The 27071-nt window shown below is 35.2% G+C and overlaps 2 protein-coding genes across 3 annotated transcripts in view; both read left to right on the top strand.

The window, feature by feature from the left end:
• Positions 1-27071, top strand: part of LOC145680809 (uncharacterized) — a 708231-nt gene that overhangs the window by 130917 nt on the left and 550243 nt on the right. The gene's annotated exons all lie outside the window — the stretch shown is intronic.
• Positions 1-27071, top strand: part of LOC145680811 (uncharacterized) — a 107191-nt gene that overhangs the window by 17754 nt on the left and 62366 nt on the right. For both annotated transcript variants that reach the window (XM_081751885.1, XM_081751884.1), the window contains exons 2-4: positions 8033-8267; positions 15964-16086; positions 22386-22508. In XM_081751885.1, the coding sequence (XP_081608011.1) occupies positions 8042-8267; positions 15964-16086; positions 22386-22508 (472 nt within the window). In that variant the 5' untranslated portion in view covers positions 8033-8041. The remainder of the gene's footprint in view (positions 1-8032; positions 8268-15963; positions 16087-22385; positions 22509-27071) is intronic.

Raw genomic sequence — 27071 nt, 5'->3', positions numbered from 1 at the left:
CAACTCAAGCGTACATCTGTCGACTGGTTTAAGTCCATACCAAGTGCACCTGGGAGAATCACCATCTAGAGAATTGGCGAGATTATTCGAGATCCCAGAAGTCGAGAGACACAAGTCGTTGCAATATTATGTCGAGCTAGCAGCAAGTAATCTGAAGAAGTCAGCACAGCGAAGAAAGAAGGCCTTCGATAAACGTCGCGAGCCAGCGCGTTTCGAGGTTGGAGATTTGGTACTGGTGAGAGCTTTTCCCAAGTCTGACGCTTTCTCTGGCATAACCAAAAAGATGATGCTCCTTTACGCGGGACCTTACTTGACACTCTCCGCTGCGCAGAATAATGTCTGCACGCTCGGTGATCCTGAAACTAGAGAAGTGTTAATGAAGAGAAACGTGTTTCACCTGAAGAAATACGTGCAGCGTGAAGCCACGCCTCCTCAGGACCCAGCTGACCTGATGACGTAGGAGAAGCAGGAAGTAAACACAGCGCGTCATACAGGATGGAGAGCTGAAGAAGTATACACTCCCAGACGCACCTCCTTAGGTCTGGCGTTCAAGAGAGTTGTTGCGCGGAGTGTAATACTACAGATGAATAATGATATAATGTAGAGAGATGAATTTCGTATATAATGATAAGTTATGAAGTGATTATGACATGTTAGGGATTATTTTTATTTGTTATTAGTGATTAGTTTACTATTTTATTATTGTTAGAATATATTCATGTATTTAGGGAAAATTTTGCGTAAAGTGTAGTATATACGGAATATGTATGTGATTTACGTAAAGTATATTGGCACCTCTTCTGAGAAAATGTAACGAGTAAGCGATTAACGGTTGCATTTCCTTAGGAGGGGAATAATGTGAACGTCACATGAACTGTGTCTTAAGATGATTTACATATTTAATTTTTGCGTGAAATTATGAATATTATTACAATTTAATTAGGGATTTGCATATAAAGTTTATTGATATTTACATACGTATCAGCGGTAGCATATAACTTTTATTAGTGTTTTTATGTATATATATGGTTTATTTTGTTATGTAACTGAATATTAACGAGCAACAGGACGGGACTTCAGAGTGAAGCAATGATATTTTGATATTAATTAATATTGACTGCGAAGAAGAGAGAAAATTCTATATTTTAGATACGCTAGTTTGCTTGCAGAGAGGCAGAGAAAGCCTCACAGAGAAAAAAAAACTTAAAGAAAGCATGTGTTCCTAACGGAGCGTTGGACTCCCACGTCGTGGAAGATTTAGGAATCAATGTAACCATCTTCATAAGGATAGAATACCTATGAGCTTCAGGTTTTGCTTAGATGGATAGCTAGTCTCATGTCCTAGTGTTGTTGTAGGTAGGAGCATACACTATCACTATAGAGACACAGTGCCTACAAATACAATGCTTTAAAAGTCATAAAAATTTTAGCGTATCGATGAGAGAATGCAGGATACAAAGAGGTGTTATTTTTTTAAGACACGCCCATTTTTAGCATGTTAGACTCTTGAAGCGTCCCATGGTCAACGGAACACTCTCAGAGAAAGGGAAGTTGACAATTTCAAAATTATGGACGAGTCCACTTGAGTTATAGTGGTAGTTGTCTAGAACGCTGTTTGTAATTGTTCCGTGACATCCGCTAGATGTCTCTGTCAAAAGATAGTGGTCGTCTGCTCCGCTGATATATGCTTTGTATAATAATATGTGTTATGTTATGTAAATAAACTTTCTGGGTGTTCCCGTAGTTTTAGATATATTTAGCTCGATATATATTTTGGTTTGATATAAATGGCTTGTACTAATGGCAGTTTTAGGCCTAGTTGATGGTTGTGGAAGGTATTCAGAGAGACTAAACACAAACCTCAGTTTTTTTTAAAACCTAGACGAGATGCAATGCTGTTGCAAGAGAGAAGAGAATTCTCAAACAGCTCTATAATGCTTATTATGATGTGTCAGGCTACGACAGCTTTGTTTTGGGTTCATTTTAATTTGTTTGCATTTGGTGTAGCTTATTTAAATTGTTTAATTAACATAAGTAATCAACTCATAAGCACAATTCTTCAATGCATCAGTTTCAGTAATTTACAATATTCAATGTCACTTGTACAAACAGTTCCTGGTGTCGCCGATAGGTGGTACCACCTGTCAAGTTGTGTAAGTAAACATGTCAAGTGACCAAGTTTGAATAATTTTGGTGTTTATTTTAATATTTCTAGTAAATACAGCACAGTGTGAGTGAGTGTAATATACTAAACTGAAGCTTAATAAATAAGCTATCAAACACTCATAGTGACTTTTAACGATGTTATTGGAGTGAACTACAAAGTGCAAAAGAATATGAAAAAGCGTTGTATATCGAATTATCTAGGTCACTGGAAGCTTACAGGTGAGGGATGTACCTTTCACCCCTATTCCAGTGAAGCGGGCTGTAGTGGATTGGCCCAACCCAAAAGTTGGAGGAAACAATGAACCTTGAAGTGAATATAACATTACAGGGGACAACCAGGAAGGACAGTTCCTCTTGAATCGCGATATAGTGAACTTCGAACACGAAATTCGGAGTCTTGTTTAACCGTCAGTTACTTGAAACTTTGTAGCATTCAGCTATGTGTTCGAAATAACAGTGCTTTAGTTACAAACATATACTTAGTGCGTGTGTGCTTGGAAATGAGCATTAATAGGTAATTTACCTCCGGTAATTCTTCATTTACGCCGAACTAATATTCTCTTGGTAGAATGAGAGCGTAGGAGGTAGCGCTAACATTTACAAAAGTGCGTTTTACGAAAAGTCTACGAGGTGATATCAGACAAAGTGCAACATGTATTAAAAGTTACTAGTGGGAAGAGACAATGCTTTACCATATATTTTGTGAAGTGCTTCGCACAAGTAGTAACTTTTGCAATTTTACGTTACACTTCCCCTGTTAACGTTACTTACAGTGAAAACTAAAGTTAGTAACAGTATTAATGAAGACAAACTCAATGCCTGATCCTTTAGGCAATGTCTGATGCTAAATTATAGCATAGCTTGTTTAAATACCGTTTAATACAAGAACTGAGCCTTTTTGCTTGTATTCAGTAGGCGGGTTTAGTGCAATATAACGCCAGTGTGTCACATGATGACAGTCTAGTGAGAACTTTCTTCACGTATAAACCTATTCGCTAGTTTTATCGCACAAAGGACTACCCCGTTGAACCGCCACTGGTGTAGCAGAAATCCAATGTCAGAAGAAAGATGACGGTAGAAAGAGCCTAGCAGCACGACAGGAGGGAAAGGAGCATGGTCCCCAAGATCGGAAGAAATCCTACCAGGAAGTGTATACAATAGTGAAAGCAGAGACACTGCAAGTAAGAAGAGCGCGGCGCAATAACCATAAACGTGCACGAACGATTAAAATTGAGAGCTCAAAAGTGTGATAAAGAAATTTTAAAAGGAAATATTTTTTTCTTTTTCTCAGGTCTCATAGCGAGACCGCGCGCGCGAGTGCTCTTGTGTATAAAATATTTTGTGCATCTGGAATTATTGAAGTGGTGCATTAAAAAAAAAGATTACCACTGGAATTTTGACTTCTATTCTTGTTTGCAGTATGGCCGCAAGGTAATGTGTTACCCTTTTGTCTATCTTGTTTCCTTTTCAGGCCAGAAGCTGGGTCTATCAATGGATCGTAAATACGATGAAAGTATTATGGGTATCTTTCGCATACAGGATGGGTGTTAAAACCATAGTTAACCTGTAAATTAGAGTTTCATGCTAACAGGAATCTTATTTTATTTTTCAAAATTTTAATTTTATCCTACTTAAGACTCTACCGACTGAACTAAATTTAGTAAATTAACTTTGTGGCTGGAGGTTGCATTAATTTAAAGTAATTGTCAGTATTCATATAAAGATTCCTCCCACATTTGCATTTTTGCATATTAATTATTTTGGTAATTTATTCATATCATGCAATCTCACTTCCTCCCGCTCACAAACATTGCTCTCTAATTAAATAACAGTTCCATAAATATTTAATTAAACCTTTCATAAATGATTGTTCGAGTGGTTTTCTACCAATTATACCTTTCAGAATGCTGTTCGTACGAAAATATTTTACGTAATTATTAGTGTTAATGCATGAAATAACCATGGGCTATGCTATAGTAAATGTCAATATTAGTACTAATGGATCATAATTTACATTTCTTACCAATTCGTCACTTTATTAATGAAAACACTCTTTTGAGAGATAATTATAAATACGATTTGATAAGAAAATAAACAATTCATCATCGTTATAAATTTTCAATGTTGTTCTTATAAACGCAGGTATTGAGAAAGTCTACACATTCACATTTGCGAACAAAATATTAATCCTATAAGTTATGGTGTACATTTCGTTATAGTTAACACGTCTTTAGTTTGACCATATGTTTAAACCTTCGCTAATATCATAATTAACCTATTCATGTAGAACATTGTACCTCATTCAAATAACTTGATGAATGTGGAAGTAACTAAACAAAATGACAGAGCTCAGACGGAGTCATTGATTATCGTAGGTTATAATGCTTCATGAGATGTTATAAATTTATTTTGAATTTATAAAATGTTATCAGCTAGCTTTATTAACTTTATTTTCGTTTAGAAGCTAATGACAGCTAAGATCTGATTTATCGCTTAATTCATCACTGACATCAATCAAGAAGCATATAAACGTATTGTCTAAAATGTGTTCTTTATTAGTCTTTTTTTATACAGTTGTCTTTTAAAATAACCCCATCAGTGGCCTTATGGATTAGAAATGTGCTTTCAGACTTTCTCATAGAAGAAATATTTTTTCGTTGAACTATGTTTTGTCCAATAGAAAAACAAATAGAAGAAAATAGAAGGAAAATAATTAATTAAGGAATATTTTATAGAATAATACAGTAATTTTCATTACAAATATAAATATACTTGTAAATATCACTTAGTTATTTGACTATATTTTTAAAATATTTATATATTTAATTCAAATATTTTGATTGCATTTTGATATTTTGACATTTTGATTACATAATATCATAAGACATATATACAGATGGTGATAAAAAAAATGGAAATACCTGAACGAAATTGCAACTTACCAGATTAATATGGTGTCGGGCCACCTTTCGCCTTCAGAACAGCCTTGATGCGACGTGGGATGGAGGCATAGAGGTCGTGAATGGTAGCAAGTGGAATTTTACACCATTCCTCGTGCAGGGCATCGGCCAGTTCTGTGAGAGAGGATGGAGGTGGAAATCGTCGCCGGAGTCGTGTTTCCAAGACGGACCACAGATGTTCAATTATGTTGAGATTTTGGGTTGGGCGGGCCAGGGGAGGTGTTGAACTTCATCCCGATGCTCCTCAAACCACGCTGCAACAACGCCAGCTGTGTGAATGGGTGCATTATCATCCTGGAAGATGGCGTCATTGTCCGGAAACAACATCCCGACCATAGGATGCAAGTGATCTCCTAAAATTGCGACATAATCGTTGGCAGTGATTCGTCCGCTAACGTTGACCACAGGACCCAATGAAAACCATGATATTGCGGTCCACAGCATCACCGAGCAGCCGAGATGTTTCACAGTTGGGCGGAGACACTGCAGATCATAAGCTTCTTTGGGCGTTCTCCACACATAAACACGGCCCGTGGGTGGGAATAGGGTGAAGGATGACTCATCCGACCATATCACACGTTTCCAGTCCTCAACGGGCCAAGGTGCATGTTCGCGGCACCATTTGCGGCGTGCGAAAGCGTTATGGTCCCTGATGAGTGGTTTGGCATGTGCAACACGACCCTGTAAGTTCATGTCATGTAATTCGCGGCGGACTGTGATTGTCGAAACAAAGGTGGGGGAGGTGCTGATTGAGTTCCTCCGCCACTTGCTCCGCAGTGGAACGACGGTTCTGCGTGACAATGCGCTTTAACACCCGGCGTGACCTGTCACTCATGATTTTATTCCGCCCACTGTTCCGCTTCCCCGATGTGGTTTTCCCGTGTGTTGTGTAGGACGTCATCACCTTCGACACTGTTCCACGCGACGCACTTAACACAGTAGCCACTGCCGTCATACTCATTCCACATAACCGCGCACCAACAATTTGCCCTCTTTGAAAATCTGATAGGTCTCCCATTTTACAGTACCTCCGTCTACTGCAAACTGGACACTGCTGTTTCGCTGCGCCTGAAGTAGTATGGAGACCGACCTATCACACCAACACCAGCGGTTCGGCGGTGCAGGCACCACGACATCACTGCCAACCCATACATCTGACGTGTTGCCAACTACAGGTGTTTCCATATTTCTGTATACATATATATAGTTCATAGGATAGTCCTAAAGAAATAGGAATATTTGTTGTCATTTATTTAAAACTTTTAATATATTTTAGCGATTTTATTATTTTCTGCAGTTTAGTGTTTTTATTATTTTTTATAGTTTAGTGTTTTATAAGTCCGTCTGTACAGTCTTGTTTAAATAAATCTGCTCTTTAGAGCGTTTCGATGTATTTTTTCTTTTTAATTAAAAGTTGAAAATTAACACTAATAAAATAGGAACGCCAGAAAACATGCGTGACTGTACAACTATATTGGTCTACGAGTTACGGAACTATACCTGAACACCACGTGATGTTAACACAAACAGCAAGATCCTTCGTACCTAAGCGTTGAGCGTACGTACCTTTGCCAACTAGGATTCTGTTCTGTTTTGAGGGCATATGGTTTGGATACCGCATTAAGCTGTAGGTCTACGTATTACGTAGCGTTGCTGCTGAACGGTACCTTAAAATCAAAATCATATCAAATTGATTTGAGAACCTTCATTATCTAACTCCAAAGACTGTGAACAGAATCTGCTAAAACTCACATGGAACAAAACAGAACAAATATTTTTTAAAAGACAAAACAAAAAATCAAAATCATAATATTTATATTAAAGCTATGAGTGAAAATGCACCCATTGAAGCTGGTTAATTACAATATGAACGCTGTTAGCCGTTGAAGAGTTTAATGGTTTAACTTCGAAGGCTGTCTTCAGATCCTAATAAAAATGATATGAAACAACCATGAAACCATACTCTTTTATAGAAAGGTTAACGTATAAAATTGTTACACCTATGTCCCCTGCAGGGTGAAATTCCCAGTCATGACATCAACTAAATCTAGAGATATGTTCTGACTTTATGATTGGTCCAAAGTAGGCCTTAAGAGCAGTGAACACGGAATCCTTTGGCGCGATGTCAGAAGTGTTAAGGATCGTCAGCAGCACGGTCTCTCGTACTTGTAAAAACGCATGATGCGATGTTTTCTTTCACGGTTATAAGAGAGGAAAACGTGAAATATACCGTGACGAAATACATATCATCACACGCTATTGCGAACACAAAGAAACATGGTGCTGCCGGTTTCTAACACTTCTGCCTTCTCTCCGAAACATTGGGTGTCCATTGTTGTTAAGGTATATCTCCTGCCTACTTTGGAACCTTCTTGAAATCAGGGTATATCTGAAAACTCTATTAACAGGGTGTAATTATACACCTTGATAAAAAAGTATAAACAAGAATCAAAAAGGCATTTTTTATCCAGGGTAAGATAAATAGGAGGTGAACTTTGTGGTGGACAAACATCGTCTGCGTGGGTTTCCTCGAGGTTCACCCGTTTCCTTCCACTATGATCATTGAACCATTCAATTCATTTCTCATCATCACCGTCCCCTTTAGCCTAGCCGGCATAACCGTTGGACGTAAAACTCAAATATTTCATTTTCATTTTCGAAGTAAACACGAAGGTGTCAAAATGACCCCTGTGGTTGTTCTAGGTAAATCATCATTTTTAAAGAAAACCAAAAATAATTGAAATATGCTATTTAGGATATAATCACACTAGTTAGAGAGAAGAAAAGTGGTGTAATATGTTTTGCATATTTTAATTAATGTTCAATTAGAGGATGGTGAATAACGGTGAGGGGTCAAAATGACCTCTTTGATAGTTCGTGTGCTAACGATCATTTTTATATTACAGATTGTGAAGATGAAGGCTGACATGCTTTTACTCATTTCCACTACAGTTATCGTCATCATGTATTCGTTTGACTATACCAATGGATGTCCACTAAAGCTTTCAAAGAAGGTCTTGGGTAGAGCTTATGGAAAGAATAACGAAGGAGTCACACCGAAGAAACTAAAACTAATTGAATATAGAAGATTAGCCAAAGATATGGAAGTAGCTAATGGTACATCTGAAGAAGGGACAAGTGGTAATGATCCTACTAGCTTAAATGAGTCTCTCCCTCTCTCTTTCGTTATATCTATACCTGTATCTATCTATCTATCTATCTATCTATCTATCTATCTATCTATCTATCTATCTATCTATCTATCTATCTATCTATCTATCTATCTATCTATCTATCTATCTATACGAGGTATGATCCAAAATAAAGTGAATAATTATATTAGAAACAAAGTAATAAGCTTACATGGATTTTGATTTATTTTCTTTGCAAGTACTGTCCATGGCTAGCAATGCACTTTTCCCAGCGTCGAATCTTTCATTGGAAGCATGTTTGGAAGACTTCTTTTACAACCAAAACCTACTGCTCCTCAGTCAAAAGCCGGAGAACGAACTTCTCACACACTCTTCTCATTTGCAAATCGGTCCTTAAAATGCTTTGCATGGACTCGTAAGTTCTTGCATGCTATGTTCTTCGAAAAGCTTTCGAATAGTTATCCGCCTGTTTGAAGGAACACTTTTTGCCACTTTTTGCAATTTTCTTGTATTCTTGAGGTTAGTTGACGTCCTGAACTTTGTAGTTTTCTACCTATTTATTGTTGCTTTTAAATTGCTCGTACAACTTGTAAACAGTCTTCAGAGTTATAGTGTTATCGCCATATGCGAATTTCAACATTATATGAGTTTTTTGGCACTTATTTGCAACTCGAAACAGAACTTAATGTTCTCGCGTTGTTCGAAATCCATGATGCGTGACACATACGGTAAACACAACCTCACTCTAGCAGCTCTAGACGCTGACTGACAAAAAATGAAATGAAATTTTTAAGTTTTACGCCCCGTGGTTATGCCAGTTAGGCTAAAGGAGACGGTGATGATGAGAGATGAGTGAAATGGTGGAATGAAGAAAGTGGGAGGAAAAGGAAGAACCCCGAGAAAACCGACGAACACGGTGTTTGTCCACCACAAAGGCCACACGGCCCGAGCTGGGATCGAACCAGGAACGCCAAGCACCGGAGGTGAATGCTCTACCACTGAACAACCGCGCCCCCCGCTGACTGACAAGTCAGAATATGTTCGAACTTGACGCTGCCTGTTTCAATGGATCACACTATCGAACAAATTTTATCAAATAGTTTTAGCATCATCACTTGCTGTTAAATAAACCATTCACCATATTTTTCGATCACACCGTATATATATAGGGTGTTTCAAAGCAACACCGACAACGTTTAGGAGCTGATTCCTGATATCAAGATAAGACAAAAGTCAGACTAACCTGGGTGCACAAATTGTTCCTTTCGAAGTTGCAGGCAGCCGAAAGTATGGAAAAATGAATTTTTAAGGTCCATAGCTCCTAAACTATAGGACCTACCGTAGTCGGGTCAAGACTTCACTTAGAAACTAATATGTGCGCTATCCAAAAATACATGTTCAGAATCCTGCGGCACTCATGCAACAATTTTTATGGAAGAAGTTTGGCTATGGGCATATGATTTGAAGTACCACCAACTACCTCTATAAAAACTGTTGTGGAAGTGCCGCGGGATTCTGAAACTTGGATATTTTGATATATATATCTGACAGTATTTCTAACAGAAAATAATGTTAGACAGAGTATGTCTAACAGTATTTCTTTTCGATAGTACTATGATTCATAATTCGAGAAACTATGAATCATAGCACTATCGATAGGAAATACTGTTAGACGTACTCTGAATTAAAACCTCATTGTGAATATTGAAAACACAGCATAAACTTGTAGTTTTTAAAAATGCATTGTGTCAAGCTATTACGTGTTTCAGATCCATCTTAAACGAAAACTTGCAATACTACATTTATTACATTTATTATTTTCTGTTACAAATTAGGAACGCTATCATATCAAAAACAAGTTTTCACAAATAGATTTTGGTGCCATCTACACGAATATTACAACAAATTAGACGGTCATATCAATAAACAGTGTCTACCTTAGTGTTCAATACTACGGCCGCGATATGACGTATTACTGAAAGATAAAAACAAAGTTAAAATGGATTATAAAATTTGTAATTTTCTAAATGTTTTATCCAAGAAGGTTCTTAGACAACTATCATATTTTCGATAAACATCAAGATAATTATCATCTACAGAAGTTTGATATCCCGATAAACATCAAGATAATTATCGTCTACAGAACTTTGATATCCCAATTCGTTTCCGGAGATATGATGAACAATGGAAACATTTGTAACACTGTTTATAATTGTGAAAGGTCGAGAAATAAATGCAACAAAACAACTGTTGTAATGTTATGTACGCAAAAGAAAGCACCATATCAAAATAATTTCCCAAAACTACAATATTTTAATCAATTTCGCGACATTTCATCATTTCAATCAACCTATCAATATGGACACAAGTTTTTAAATTTTCAGAACGGATTGAGACATCAAATCGCTGTAAACAGCATTATGTTTTTTATGTTTACTCGAAAGCATCTATGAATACTTATGTAAGCACTTTCTCGAAGTAAAAAATTTTGAAAAATGTAAACATTTAAATCCCTTGTAGCTCTGTTCCTATTTCTGAAAAATGTTTTGTTATCATGGACATCGTATTCGAAATTAACGTACTTTCCATACACAATGAAACATCCGCCATATGTTTGCTTTCAGTGTTGCAGACGCCTTTAAAGTTTGGATGTTTACATGTTTCTCGTACTGTAGCGTTTTTACTTCTAATAATGAATAATAAATATTATATTGTGAGTATTCGTTTAATATGTAGACCTGAAATATGGGACTACCTAATGTAGCACTGTTTAAAAAATATTAACCTAGCATTACCGTTACTCGAGTGTGTTGCAGAGTATATCAAACAATGTCTCCTGTTGATATTTGCAGGTTACAACATGTAATAGGCTTTATCTATTGGTTTAAAAGTTTCAAGTGTGTTTCTCAAGATAAATGTAGAGTGATATCTAAATTCCACCTTTATAAGTCCCTCTATATTAAACTCTACGTATTAGCTGAAATGTTCATTCTTTCATAATGAATAATTTAATCATTTCACATTTATGATGAAAGTTTCAAAGAAAGTGTAATAACGAAACTCATAAGATCCTATACATTTTTGCACACACTTTTAAGCCTGTTAACTCGGTCGAATAGTTCTTTAATTAAAGTGGAACGATGGAAACTAAATTTGATGCATGTAATGAATATCTACCAAAATTCATTTCAGTCGGAAACAATTAGCAAAAACTACTCAATTTCAGTTTCAATGTTAATCGCCATACAACAAAATAAATAGTAAAGACCTGATTTTCTAAATTGATTTACTGCTGAAGAGAAAATACAACTTGTACCTTACTATTATTACTCTGCTAAAATTTAGAAATGTATTATTAATGATCTGTTTCAATCTTGAGTTCAAATAGTTTTGGAAGTCTACTATAATGTCGCATCTGTCAAATTAAACTCACATGTATTTCACGACTAGTGCTGCCATGCTGCTTCTATGTCCTTCTTCCGTCTTCATTATATTTTAACCATTCCCTTTTCTTACTCATTTTAATCCCAGGATGGTCAAACAGGAAACATTCAGTAATCCTTTGCATTCATTGGTAGTAAAAATTAATTGTAATTGAATGCAATATCACAAACCAATGTGTAGTACAAGTACAAACTTTTTCCTTAAACATTATTAACGTATATTCAATTTAAATACAATTTAAAGTACAATTATGAATCACTTTGTGTATATTTTGAATAGTAAGTTTCCATGAAAATGAAATCAAATTAAGTCTTTCAAATTTACGTTTCACGTTACATCATGTGAGCTAAAGAACACGATGATAATGAGATTGAATGAAAGGCGGAATGAAGAAAGCCTAAGGAAATGGGAGAACGTTCTACTATGTTTGTCCATCATAAACTCTACTTAGAATCAAACTCTCTCAAGCTGAAATCGAAACACTGACCCCACGGACCAGAAGCGAACGCTCTACCACTTTTCTTTCCAAATTAGTTGATTTACATAACGTTCCTAAATAACATAATTTCTTTAATTACCACTATTATTATTTCATTTTAGTTTATCCCATTAACATGTAAGAACAGGGATACGAACACGGAAACATCGAGGACAATTAAAATTCCAAAGCATCCCCACCGGGAATTGAACCTTGGACCATGTGCACCAAATATACACGCAGTAGCCACTAGACTAGCATGAAGGGTACGTCCACTGAGCTACCAGAGCCCATTAAGTTTGCATTTAAGGTATTTTGCGGTTATCAGGTAGAGTCAATGAATTACTAAATTAATTCCAAATCAGATACAACAAAGGAATTTGTTTCTTAATAGGAAATCAAACGTGTGAATCATATGAATAGCAATGTTTGTCTGGGGAATGCATACTTAGGAGCTGGGTTTGTGACAATAATCCTGACTGCACTGATGGAGAGGACGAAGCTCCTGAAATATGCGTTAAGTTCTTTTTATTGTTTTCATTGTTATACTAAATTGTATTGGATGAAAAGAAGTTCATTCATTAAAATGATACTTTAAATACGTCTTTTACAACGCTTGAAATTACTTACGGTATTTATTACATGCCAGTGTTTACTTTAAAATATATTCCACTAGAATGCATTCTGCCACATTTATCGAAAATACATTGCTACATGAGATATATATATATATATATATATATATATATATATATATATATATATATATATATATATATATATATATATATTACATCCATTCACTTTTATAATGGCAATCCTCGTTTAGTTTTGCTTTCGTACCTTTCAGTTTGAATGTAGCATTATTATTTTTCCACGTGAATTTTGCTTACAAGGAACGGACATGATTTTGTCACCCGAACATTCAAATCAAACCTTGGGGGTGCGGTGGCTCAGTGGTAGAGCGTTCACCTCCTGTGCTTGGGGCCCCTGGTTCGATTCCGGTTCGCGCCGTGTGGACTTTGTGGTGGACAAACACCGTGCTCTTCCGGGTTTTCTTGGGGTTTTCGTTTTCTCCCACCTTCTTCATTACACCATTTTGCTCATCTCTCATCATCACTGTCTCCTTTAGCCTAACCGACATATACGTGGGACGTAAAACTTAAAGATTTCATTCAAATTTTTCCGAATCAAACCTTGTCTATTCCATAAGCATAACAAAGATATGTTCATACGCAAAAGAACTAGGTGCCATGGACAACTGAGTAAGTCCCTGGGGCCCATTAACCCTGTTAGTATAAAGAAAGTCGTAGACCAGCAGTGAAATAGTTATTACATCAACAATGTTGTTTGGAAAGTCATGGATTATAGCTCATTCTCTTCAGCATACAACAAGCTTTCCAGAGGTGTTGTGTATTGGGGCTCATAAAGTACTTGAACAGGAAAAACTGGGTGAAAGTCGGGAAAATTCCCTCCATAAGTCCCTCCCATCAACTTTGAACCCCTCTGGAGTACCCCCTGTAAAATCTCACAATCTAAATGTATCTCAAAAAGTACTATAGGGATAGGAAATAACTGTACCAAGTTTTGTATTGATAGACGGAATAGATATGACGGAAATGCTTGTATAACAAAAGACGCTTTCCCGCCTTACCTATTCTGTCTATCAATACGAAACTTGGTACACACATTTCTTATCCCCTATAGTATTATTTGCGATATATTTAGATTGTGTGTTTTTACTTAGGCGACTCCAGAGGGGTTCAAAGTTGATGGAAGGGATTTCTGGAGGGAATTTTCCCGACATTATCCCAGTTTTCCCTGTTCAAATACGTTACAGACTCAAAAACATGGCACCTCTGGAAAGATTGTTTCATGCTGAAGAGGATGAACTACACACCATGACTTTCCAATGAACAGTGTTGATGTAATGGCTATTTTACTGCGGGTCTACGATTTTCCTTATACTAATAGGGTTAATGGATCCCAGGGACTTACTCCGCTGTAAATGTCACCTAATTTTTGTTTATGAACACATCTTTGTTATGCATATCGAATAGACTAGGTTTGATTCAGATGTCCGGATGACAGGTTCATGTCCTTTCCTTGTTACTAAACCGAAAGATCATAAGAAACAGGCGTTCAGATTTATATAGATCACATTACTTGAGATTTTTTCGAGCTTTTTGTCCTAATATTTGAAAAGATAATAAAACGTGATTACAAAGGAACCTATTTTTCGTATTGAAAGGAAACAGAAAGCGGGAAAGTGATGTTTTCCAAAATACTAAAATTAATATAGACTGATTAAGTTTTGGATTATGAACTTCTACTTACATCAATGAACTTCCAATGGAAAAGTGCAAATTAATAGTTTATAAACAATATGTAACGTGACTTGTGCATTAATGCCAAACCACATCTCTGAGATCTGTTGGAACTTTAATGTTAGCAGTGCATTTACCTCCTTCAAATCCTCTGAATTTGATTTGAAAATTGTTTGGCATTTTACTGCAAATACAAATAAACAACACTAGATTATTCCTCCTTTGTTCTGCTATATTCATTTTTTTTAAACACGCATATAAGTTAATGGTATAAATAAATCGTTGAGTTCGAAAACCTGTCATCTCCATCGAAGCTAATTTGAGAGGAGTGACAAACAAAATTAAATTAGTCAATATGCATCTGGCATATAGGGTGTTTTCATTTTCGGATAGTAGAACTCAAAGTTTGTCTACCGTCCAAAAATGGAAATAACCTTATATGTCAGATACATATTGATTAATTTAGTTCTGTCTGTCACACCTCTCAAATTAGCTTCGGTAGAGATGACCGGTTTTCGAACTCAATAATTCAAATATATAACTAACTTCACGTGTTAATCTCTCTCTCTCTCTCTCTCTCTCTCTCTCTCTCTCTCTCTCTATATATATATATATATATATATATATATATATATATATATATATATATATATATATATATATATAAGACAGGGTGTTTCAAAACAACACCGACAATCTTTGGGGGGTGATTTCTGACACCAAAATAAGACAAAAAGTATAGACCAACCTGTGTGCACAAATGCTTCCTTTCGGAATTATAGGCTGCGGAAAACATGAAAAAATGAACTTTAGAGACCCATATATCCAAAACTATGTGACCTAACGTAGTCGGGTTAAGACTTTACTTACTGTAGGTACTAATATGTACCCTATCGAAAATCCATGTTTCAGAATCCTAAGGTACTCATGCAACAATTTTTATAGAGAGAGTTTGGCTACCAGCATATAAATTGAAGTACTCACAAACTACCTCTGTAAAAATTGTTGCGGAAGTACATTAGGATTCTGAAAAATGGATATTTGGATAGGGCACATATTAGTTCCTAAATGAAGTCTTGACCCGACTACGGTAGATCCCATAGTCTTGGAGCTGTGAACCATTATTATTATTATTATTATTATTATTATTATTATTATTATTATTATTATTTTTTGTTTCCGGCAGCCTATAACTCTGAAAGGAAGCGCTTGTGCACCCAGGTTGGTCTATACTTTTGGTCTTATTTTGGTGTCAGAAATCACTCTCCAAAGACTGTCGGTGTTGTTTTGAAACACCCGATATATATATATATATATATATATATATATATATATATAACCACAAAAAATCGATATTATAAAAATGTAAAATTATAATAAATGCTTAACATAAAGGTGTATTAGTGATACCGAAGAAAAAATGATTTTTCAAACAGGAAATCCCACATGCCGTCCAGATGAGTTTCTATGTGAATCAGGGGGATGCATATTGAATTACTTTGTTTGTGACCTTGACGATGACTGTGGTGATGGAAGCGACGAAACAGTTACATTATGTGGTGAGTTTTATTGCGTTTTTAGTTTTCAATGGCACACAGCAATAGGTATAAATGACCCTGTATATGGCGTCATGTAGCAGCGAAAGAGTTAAAAGTCACGAATGTGTATCAAGACGCATGATCCATCATTACATACATATACATACATACATACATACATACATATATATATATATATATCAGGTTTGTAATAATTAATTTTTCGCGATTAAAAAGGACATCGCAATATAGGAAAACTTTTCTTGCCGAATTACAGCTTGTGCTACGCAAATATATGGCTGATGTGTTGACTTAAAAAAATAATATTGACAAAATATTTAAGTTTTTTTTACATATTTACTTTGATTATCTTGATTCCTTTGGTGTCAATTTTAGTATAAGAGTGCCCCACTTACCTTAAGTATTGCTTGAAATATAATGATTGTTCATGTCATCTAATGAACAAGATGAGTAATAAACACAGGTGGCAGATACACAAACGTTACAAAGGAATTTTTACTACGATACAAGCCTCAGAATAGAAGAAAAAAATAAAGTAAGAGGTGCACTTATATGCACCTATGGACTGAAGAAGTTAAAGCAATGTTGTGGATAATCAGCCTGCAATACAATCACAAAATACCAGACGTGACACGAGAGGGTTGATGGAGGAGGGCATCGCGTCCCGAATATAATTCTATATGCAATCACAATACAATACAATCGACAATATAATCACATTCATATTGGATTTCACTATAGTTGCTTTTACAAGAAAATTTACATTCTGATTTCGTAATAATGACATATGAAGGAGAATATCACCATGACTTTGTAGAATGTCTTCATTAGTACGTTTTGACTAGAATGTTTCCCACCGTAAGTATTTTATGATTGCTGGTTCACTTTTCACCAAATTATTTGTGTGGTTTAGTCTTGATTTGAATAAAAAGAACTTACATGAAAATACGCGAAACCTGGCATATTACTTATAAAACATTATCCAAAATGTTATTGCAGTTTTGAAGAGAAATTTACTGGAAAGAGTTAGGATGCAAACTTCATAAATCCACACAGACCAAGGAGAAGTTTTCTATGTACAAGGAAACGTCTGCGATACTAATTTTCTTGATATCAGATGATCACACATACTGATAAATAAGAGATTTTATAATTGGATGGTGTTTATATTAATTAATTCTTATACATATATACGAAAATCAGTCTTTGAGGTATATTTCAACGAATATAAACTTTATTTTTGTATTTATTGTTAGTTATGATTTTTTCCCTTGTTCAATCCTGTCCTGAAAACCACTCAGAGAATCACTCATCCTCTGTAAAATATTGTATTTGCGAAGTTTGACGGGTAGAAGCGACAGAAACATGGTGATAATTGCATCTACATCTGTTGTACTTCCTAGAGCCAAGAAAATATGGATCAATCCTTTACATCGACCTTAAACATTTCAGCCGATAAACCTTCTTGTAAGCGTGCAAACTCATTTACTTTTAATATGCATATTGAATTCGACTCACTCCTTTGGCGAATTACCAAAGTAGTACCAGTAGTAAGTGAGTTACAAACTGCATTTGAGTTGCAGTTCTATCTTTATTTGAAATGGCCTAAAATAAATATGTTATTTCATTTTTTATTTACAAACTTCTTTGATGTGAAAATTGTAATTTTATGGAAACAATTGCATTTGTTTCTTACAGTTTAAAAAAATATCTTCCTCGTCTTCCTGCCAAAATCATATTGATTTTTACAATAATTAACAGATGGTTTGGAGTTTAATTTTTTAAATTCCAGTACTTTAATTTGGAATATATAGGAAGAACCACGAAACAGTACATCTACTACTCTTATACAGTTATGGTTAATTAAATTATGTCATTCCCTTGCATTTACCATGCACATTATGTATAAATAAAATTTATCCTTTCGTCTCATGTATTCGAATTTTATCATATATAATATAAATTTTGAACTTCTATGTTTAGTTTATGTTAACAACGTGTGGCAGCCGTAATATTCTTACTCTATGACAAAATGATGGCACATCTTGGTTCACTTTTTACGTTACTACTCTGTCGAATGGATGGAAGCCAAATCACGATAATAAGTAGCTTTTAATCGTTGTAATTTTAATTTCGTGTTACCAAGGAAAACTAAATAAGAAACAAAAATTAAGATGTAAAAATTCAACAAACACTATGAACATTTACATGAACACTTAGAATAATATCCAATGAAGTATACAAGAATTTTATGAATGATACAAAAAATGCATCAAAACATTGCTCTCTTGGCCAATAATTAGTTTTTGTAACAGGGACCACAAAAGTTTCGAACGACCCCTAAATCGACTTTTCATATTTTTTTACGGAATAAGAACATCATACTGAGTTAAGTGATAGTTTGGGTTTGGATACACTATATGCAGTTCTCCAGATATAAAACGTACAAAAAAGTGACATATATTGGATTTTTTGGATCAGAGCCACACAATTTTGGAACGGGCCCTAAATTGTGTTTTCGTATCTTTATATGGAATAAGCACATCATACTAAGTAAATTGTTAGTTTTGGTTTGGCTACACTATATGAAGTGCTCAAAATATGGGGCGTACAAGAAAATGTTTGATTGAATGAAATATTCTGAATTTTCTGGATCAGGGGTCACAACATTTTTGAACTGCCCCTAAATCGAGTTTCCATATTTTTTACGGAATTAGCACATCATACTTAGTAAATTATTACTATTGGTTTGGCTACAGCGTGTGTAGTTCTCAAAATATTGGGCGTAGAAGAAAATGTTTGATTGAATGAAATACATTGAATTTTTTAGATCAGAGTGCCACAAAATTTTTGAACGGACCCTAAATCGAATATTTATATATATTTGTTTTTTTTTTTAACGGAATAAGTACATCATACTAAGTAAATTGTTAGTTTTGGTCGGCTACTCTACTTGTAGTTCTCAAAATGTGGGGCGTACAAGAAAATATTTGATTGAATGAAATTTATTGAATTTTGTGGATCAGGGGCCACAAAATTTTTGAAAGGACCCTAAATCGAGTTTTCGTATTTTTTCGCAATAAGCACATCATGCTCAGTAAATTCTTAGTTTTGGATTTGCTACACTATGTATAGTTCTCAAAATATGGGGCGTACAAGAAAATGTTTGATTGAATGAAATATATTGAATTATTTGGATCAGGGGACACAAATTTTTGAACGGCCCCTAAATCGAGTTTTGGTATTTTTGGCGGAATAAGAGCATCATAAAAACTAACTAAACTAACTCTATGGCCTATGGAACCCGGAGGTTCAGTACCGCGTTCACAAAAGCTCTCCACTGACTTCTATCCTTAGCTAATTGGATCCAGTTTCTACTTTGTATTCCTATCTCTGCGAGATCCATCTTAATATTATCCTCCCATCTGCGCCTACGTCTTCCTAATGGTCGTTTTCTATGGGTCTACCAGTCAAGACTTTGAAAGCGTTTCTACTTTCTTCCATTCTAGCTACATGACCTGCCTACCTAAGCCTCCTAGACGTGACGACCCTAACAATGTTGGGTAAACCGTATAAACTATGTAGTTCCTCGTTATGAAGCTTCCGCCATTCCCCATTCTCGTTCCTCTTGGGTCCGAATATTCTTCTCAGGATCCTGTTCTCAAATACTTTCAGTCTATGTTCTTCCCTCAGAGTAAGCGACCATGTTTCGCAACCATACAGAACAACAGGCATGATTATCGTTTTATATATTTTAAGCTTCAAATTCCTCGACAGAATTCGCGACGACAAGAGATTTTGAACCGAATAGTAACACGAATTCCCTGCTTTTAGTCGACATTTAATTTCTTAGTGAATATGATTTTCGTCTGTTAATATTGATCCTAAATATTTGAAAGTATCCACTTTATCAAAAGTATTATTTAATATTTTAACGCCTCCACAATTAGCCGTATTACGGTCCCGACGCACTTCCATGTATTTAGTTTTCTCTGCATTTACGTCTAAACCCATGTCTCTGCAAGCGTTTAATAAGATCTCTGCATTTATTTCTACTGTTCTCCAATCATCCCCTATTAAATTTACATCATCAGCATATGCCATAACCTGGTGAATGCCGTTCAACTCTATGCCCTGGTTGCTATCTTTGATTTTCCTTATGGCGTATTCCAGCACAAAGTTAAATAATAATGGCGACAACGCATCATACTGAGTAAATTACGCAAGGGCATCATACTGAGTAAATTATTAGTTTTGGTTTGGCCACACTATTTGTAGTTGTCGAGATATAAGGCCTACAAGAAAATGTTTGCCTGAAAGAGGGCCTATATTGGATCTTTTGATCCAATAAAAGACTAAGTGTGTACAGAAGGTGGTGCTGCAGCTACGAAGGAAAACCAACTCATTTGAGTAGATCTTCAACTAAGCAAGTCTAATTTATATGTGTAACCATCTGTACAGAAGTCTCTGTATTCATTTCTGTTTGTTCATTCCGTAATGACTTATTCCTTGAGATTAATACCACTTGGCAATTCTGTAGTGTATAGATCATACAGTACCTGCACTTTCACAATCAAACGTTTAAAAAATACTCGTCACAGCATCCCGGTGCCAAATCTTAAAATAACTGATATAACTAACCAAATAATTATTTTTCTTCCTTTTTCTTTAAAACCTAATTGATCTTCATTGAGAAGAGTTGTGATTTGTTGTTTCAACAATGTCTTGACCAACTAGCAAAGTATCGACATAACTTTTAGTTGCACAAGTTTGCTAGATACAGTATCATGACACATTACACATCTAAATACCAAAAACACTTAAAAAGAGGGGAAGTCAAAAAATAAAGGGACCTGCAATTTCTCGCACTAGGGTTTCGTAACCCTGCTACTATCCAGTGCCGAATTAATATCGTTTGCAACACTTCTATGCTACGTGTGACTCATATTCCCGCGTTAGACATTGGAGTGTAGCAGACCGTTAAACATGGCAGCTTAATTGTCAATCTGCACCAATGAGGAAATTAGGGCAGTGATTCACTTTTTGTTTGCGAAAGATGTTAAACCTGAGGAAATAATTCATCGAATTCAAGTGCAATATGGTAACAGCTTTTTATCGCAAAGCAAGACCTACGAATAGACAGATCGTTTCAAAGAGAGAGGAGCTTTATGATGTGATGAGGAAAGATCGAGCAAGCCATCGACATCAACGACCGAGGACAATTTGTTTGAAAATCGTTGAGAGTATGGTGGTGGAAAACAGATGTATCACATTGGACGAAATCGACAAAATTTTACATATCAGTCATGGTTCAGCATATTTCGTCTTACACGACAGGCTCAATTTTCAGAAGGTGTGTGCAAGATGGCTACAGAAGGAATTGTGAGTGCAGCATAAGGAACAAAGGCAGGATATCTCTCTTAAACTTTTTGTCCATTATCGTCACGAGGGAGATGGATTTTAAAGCAAGTCATTACTGTAAATGAAACTCTTGTATATCATCACGAACCGGAAAAATAAGGCTACGAGCACGATTTGGAAATACCCATCATCACGGGAAGTTAAGAAATTTTACGTCAACCGTCAGTTGGTAAGATTATGCTAACACTATTCTGGGACATGAAGTGTGGTACCCGTTCATTTCACCCCAAGGGGCGAAACTGTGAATAGTGACAACTATTGCGATGTGTTGCGAACTAAACTAAAACCTGCAGTCAGATACAAATGTCGTGGAAAGCTGCGAAATGTGTTATTCTGCAACGAGATAAAGCTCGGCCATATTCTGTCAAACGGGCAGCCGAAACAATAAAGAAGTTGGGTTCAAATTTCTGGTACACCCACCATAAAGTCCAGACCTGGCTGCAAGCAATTTTCATATGTTTGTACCATTGAAGGAAACGCTGAGGAGAAGAAGGCTTGCAACCGTTGCAGGAGTCATTCATGTGGTCCAAAATTAGTTAAAGGTGCAATTGGTGCCAAAACATCTTTGCGACGGAGTCAGAGAACATATGAAACTTTCGAGAAAGTTTATGTGCAGGGACATTATGTAGAAAAATAATGCATGTTTCAGTTTTCTATCATTAAAATAAAGTACCTTAAGTCCCTTTACTTTTTGATTTTCCCTCGTATTTTGTATTATGTTCGTAGTTAAAATGAAACCTTTAAAGTTATTTAATATGTTGTTGATGTTTGAATAGTATAGGTTTACATATTTTTAGTTCTTTTCTGCAATTTATATATTGAAAATACCTGTGTAATTACACTTTTGAAATTCTTAAGAAAACATTGTCACTTATTAGGTAACAGCACATGCAGAGGTGGACTTTTTAAATGTAAATCTGGAAAATGCATAGATGATTTGTTTGTCTGTGATTCTGAGGACGATTGCGGGGATGGAAGTGATGAAATAAGTGATATGTGTGGTAAGTTCAGCCAATGTTTACTCAATTTTAGATGTAATGAATGCTTGAATTATACCGTAACATAACTATTCGACTATTTTTCATGTATAAACAATTCTACTAGGATTAATAACGCTTTCTGATAAGAGATAAAAAGCACAGCAAAATAGTTTAATATTATGTCTATGAATTAGAAGAATTCTCTCGAAGTATTCGAATGAAATATAAGATTAGTGAGGAAAACTATTTAATAGGCCTGTAAAGTCATGAAATGGAAAGATAAAATTATTTATCAAAAGTGACTAATAATAATTATTGTTATACACAAAACTTTGATTCGATATAGTAAATCATAATACAGGATTGTTTGTATAAATACACTCAATTTAATATTAAAAAATATCAAAACACGTTTCATTGTTCCATACTATTTTTTGTAGACATTGTTTTCAAGAGTAATTAGATAAATACAGATGTATGTTACTGTATTTAGCCAAAAAAGAACTAGGTGTCGAATGTAAAACTTTCAGATATTATCTAAAAGCTAATTGTTTTTGTCATATAATAATTCCCAAAAAGCTGTGTTTGAGTCTCGGTATGAGCTTCCTCAAAAGAGATTGACATCTAGATTTTTAGGCATTGATTTCCATTTGTATCTAGACCCATAATCCAAGGGAATGTACATTTATTGAGGATTGACACTTCTATCCTTCAAAACAAAACATTCAAAAATGTAACATTTCGGTAATCACATTGAGTTAGACACTCATTTAGACCACAAATAAAGTAAAATATTTTTAATACGACACTTGTGTTGTGTGAGTGAACTGAAATTAACAGCAAAGCAATTTTTTACTAGAACTTCTCTGGTTATCATTATGACAGGAGTATATGACAAGAAGAAGAAACTCACTTTCCAGCAACGAATGTGGCTAGCGGTATGTATGAGGTTAGTACATAGTGAAATGAATAGTGCAATATTAAAACAATTTGCAATTTTTGATATATCAAGGCATACAAAACCGTAATAAACTATTGCACGTTAATAACGATAGTTTAACGTCAGCAATAATATTTAGGAGGCGTTTTCGGTGATATTCCAGATGAATTATGTTATAATATGGAAATGTGGAAATCATAAGTCATGTAATGTGAGTCAGTGGGTTAATCACGAATCAGGACATCAAATGTTCATAAGTGATTTCATTGGGAGTTGTTTCTTGTATTAGTGATGCAGCAATGTCAATTATTGCAATATTGACATTTTCCCCTCAAACCTGCTAGGAGTTAGCGGTGATTTTCCATTCTAGGAACATGGACAATGAGTACCGTTTACCGACAATTGCAACCATTCTGAAGAATTTATGAATGTATTTAAAGTAAGAAGATGGCATTGTTAAGCAGAATAGGATAATATTTTCCTACACAGAGTAAAAGCAACTAACCTGGGATGTACTTGAACCTGAACCAACAAAGTGGGAGTTATGTATATATTTCCTGAAAGCTTGGGTCAAGGTAAGATCAAAACCGGTTACCAAAATTGGGAAAGTGTCATGCTTTCCATTTGGGGGCAACACTTTAATCTTTTTTATTAAGATCTTTAAGCCTGTCTATAAAGTCCGTTTGAACCTCAAAAAATCTGAAACGGTGAGACAGATATGAAAACAGGAAAACATATCTTTGGTCATTTGAAAAGTACAACGTATCAAAGAAAAATAACTTGTCCTAGGGTCCCCCGCAGGGTCCCAGACGGGGTCGAACTCAAACTGTTTAAATAGAAAGGGGGGTTAACTTGCATATCGTATGAAAGTTGGTGTAAAATGAAAGAAAATAAATCAAGCCTCGACTCTCTACGATAAGCCTGGCAAAATTATGGTTGTTAAAATGTCAACACAAGCGTGTGGAAACATTCTAGTTTCTTTTTCTTTACACCTGTCTCAAGTTTCAGATTAATAGTAGTGGGCATATACATTTCAATGACGCCTATGTTGACATTTTGACCCACCGTTATTTTGCACAGGCTTATCAAGAGTCGAGACGTGTTTCATCTTCCACTTAACAACAGCTTTCATACGATACTCAACTTGAACCCCTTTCCCATTTCAACATTTTTAGTTGGACAGTATTTAGGACTCTGAAAGGGAACCTGAAACATTTTTTTTTTTTACTTTGAATATTATACTTTTGAAATAATGACATATCCGTGATTTTGTTTCTACACCTATCCCACCGTTTCAGATTCATACGAGTGGCCATAGACTTTGCAATGAAGATTGTATTGATAGTTTGACCCACCGCTATTTTGCACAGGCTTATCGTAGAGAATCGAGACTTGACTTATCTGCTTTCATTTAACGCCAATTTTCATATGATATGCAAGTTGACCCCCCTTTTCATTTAAAAATTTTGAGTTCGACACCGTCTGGGACCCTGCGGGGGACCCTGTGACAATTTATTTTACTTTGATATGTTGTACTTTTGAGATGATGAAAGACACGTTTTTTTTGTTTTCACATGTCTCATCGTTTCAGATTTTTCATGGTTGCAATTGACTTTGTAGACAGGCTTAAAGATCATAATAAAAATGAGTAAAGTGCTGCCCCCAAGCAAAATGCATGACACCTTCCCAATTTTTGAAACCGGTTTTGAGCTTACCTTGATCCATGCTTGTAGGAAATATATAAATCATCCCCACTTTCTGGGTTCAGGTTCTAGTGCATCCCTATTAAGAGCATCTCCACACGACTTGATAAGAAATGTTGGTTTCTCCACTATAGTCACAACACAATATACCTACCGGTCACTACTTGATTACAATCAGAAAAATCTACATAACATCTTACGTGCTGAAAACAAATTAATTACATTTTTAATTAATTCTTCATATTACTTAAAGGTTGAATTGATTTTAGTTTAGCGTCCCGTTCAGCAGCAAGGCTATATGAGACGTGGACCTACTGATTAACGAGGAATCCGAACCACATGAGCTCCCGCCGGGAATTGAACCCGGGTCTCCCACGCTAAAGGCGCGTACGCTAATAGCTTAGCCACGAAGGAGCTCCATATTACTTAAAGGAAATAAACTGCAATCACAATTACTTTTACGATATATATATATCGTGCTATTTTCATTGGTTAAATTTATCTTTCACTATATAAGTAAAATTTTATTTACATATTTGCATTATGTTTAAAATAACTTAGATGTTTGAAGTTAACTCTAATTTTCCAGTGAGAAAATAAATTGATCAACTAGGTTTGTAACAAACCTTTAACAACTTAGAAGTTTCTGATAATATGAAATACAGTTTTGTACTTCATTTTATACTATAGTTTCAAGACATTTTACAAATTTTTCTCATTGAAATAGTATTAGTTAAGAAAATAGGATTAACGAAATTTCTAGGTATGCCATCATACTTAATATGAACTTGCTTAGTATGTTACAATACTTGCTGTCATACTTATTGCTTTTACGTTTCACTTTTGTGTTTAATTCTACTTTTGAAGCTCATTGCTTGAACACGAGCTATTAATACAATTTTCAATGAATATAAAAAATCTAAAGTAACGTTAATGTTAAAAATTAAGCAGAATGACTTAATTATTTTCCTCCATCTGCTTTTCATTTTTTTGATGAATTCCTGGTCGAATTTTTTTTTAAAGTTTTTATACATTTCATAAACTTTTTCCTATATGATAATATCATGTGAGATATCGTCCTCTTCTATCTTTAATAGCATCCATTATATCGATCACCAAACAAATTCTTATTTCCAGACATGCCTTCGCTGTATTTCGTTTGGTCTCATTATCCGCCATTAACGTATATTTATTGTCCATTCACATCTCTTTAGTCTCATTTGTTCTTATGTTATAAAACATTTGAATTTCTTGTATTCCACCTCATATTGTGCTTGTGTATATTGTGCTTTCCTCACATTGTCGTTAATATTTCCTCTATTATCCAGATCTTACATATTATGTCACTTCTTTACCTATACATTCGTTCACTGCTGCTAAAAATCACTATTCTTCTTCTTCTTCTTCTTCTTCTTCTTATTATTATTATTATTATTATTATTATTATTATTATTATTATTATTATTATTATTATTATTATTATTATTATTATTATACATTTGGTTTTCTGTAAAGCTCTTTTCGGTTATGTTCTTCATGTTTGCTGCTTGAAGTTCATTTGGGGATCCGGGGTGTTTGGAGTATTTTTTAGACTTTCAGTAAAGCAGCTACTGCATCGTCACTATTTATCCTAGGATCATGGTTCATACCTCATTCTCTTCGGAATGGAGCTGGCTTTCAAATGGTACTACTTGCATGCTCATACCATATACCAGGAGAGGGAAAAATGATGTCAAAGGGAAAATTTTGGAGGGATTTTTTTTCACAATGTGGGCCCCTCTGGAACGGCTCTGTGTAAACGTAGAGATCTAAAGAAAATCTGATAAATAGTACTTGGTATACTGAATGTGTGTGCCAAATGTCAAGTTTCTATCTTGAATACTAAGGGCGGGAGAAATTTAATCAAGAATTCCCACAATGCCCCAAATTACCGCAAAACAC

The sequence above is a fragment of the Thermobia domestica genome, chromosome 3, assembly GCF_964235325.1.
Source record: "Thermobia domestica chromosome 3, izTheDome1.hap1.1, whole genome shotgun sequence".
Taxonomy (NCBI): domain Eukaryota; kingdom Metazoa; phylum Arthropoda; class Insecta; order Zygentoma; family Lepismatidae; genus Thermobia; species Thermobia domestica.
The sequence above is the reverse complement of the archived record's forward strand: the minus strand, read 5'-3'. Positions and strand labels throughout refer to the sequence as shown.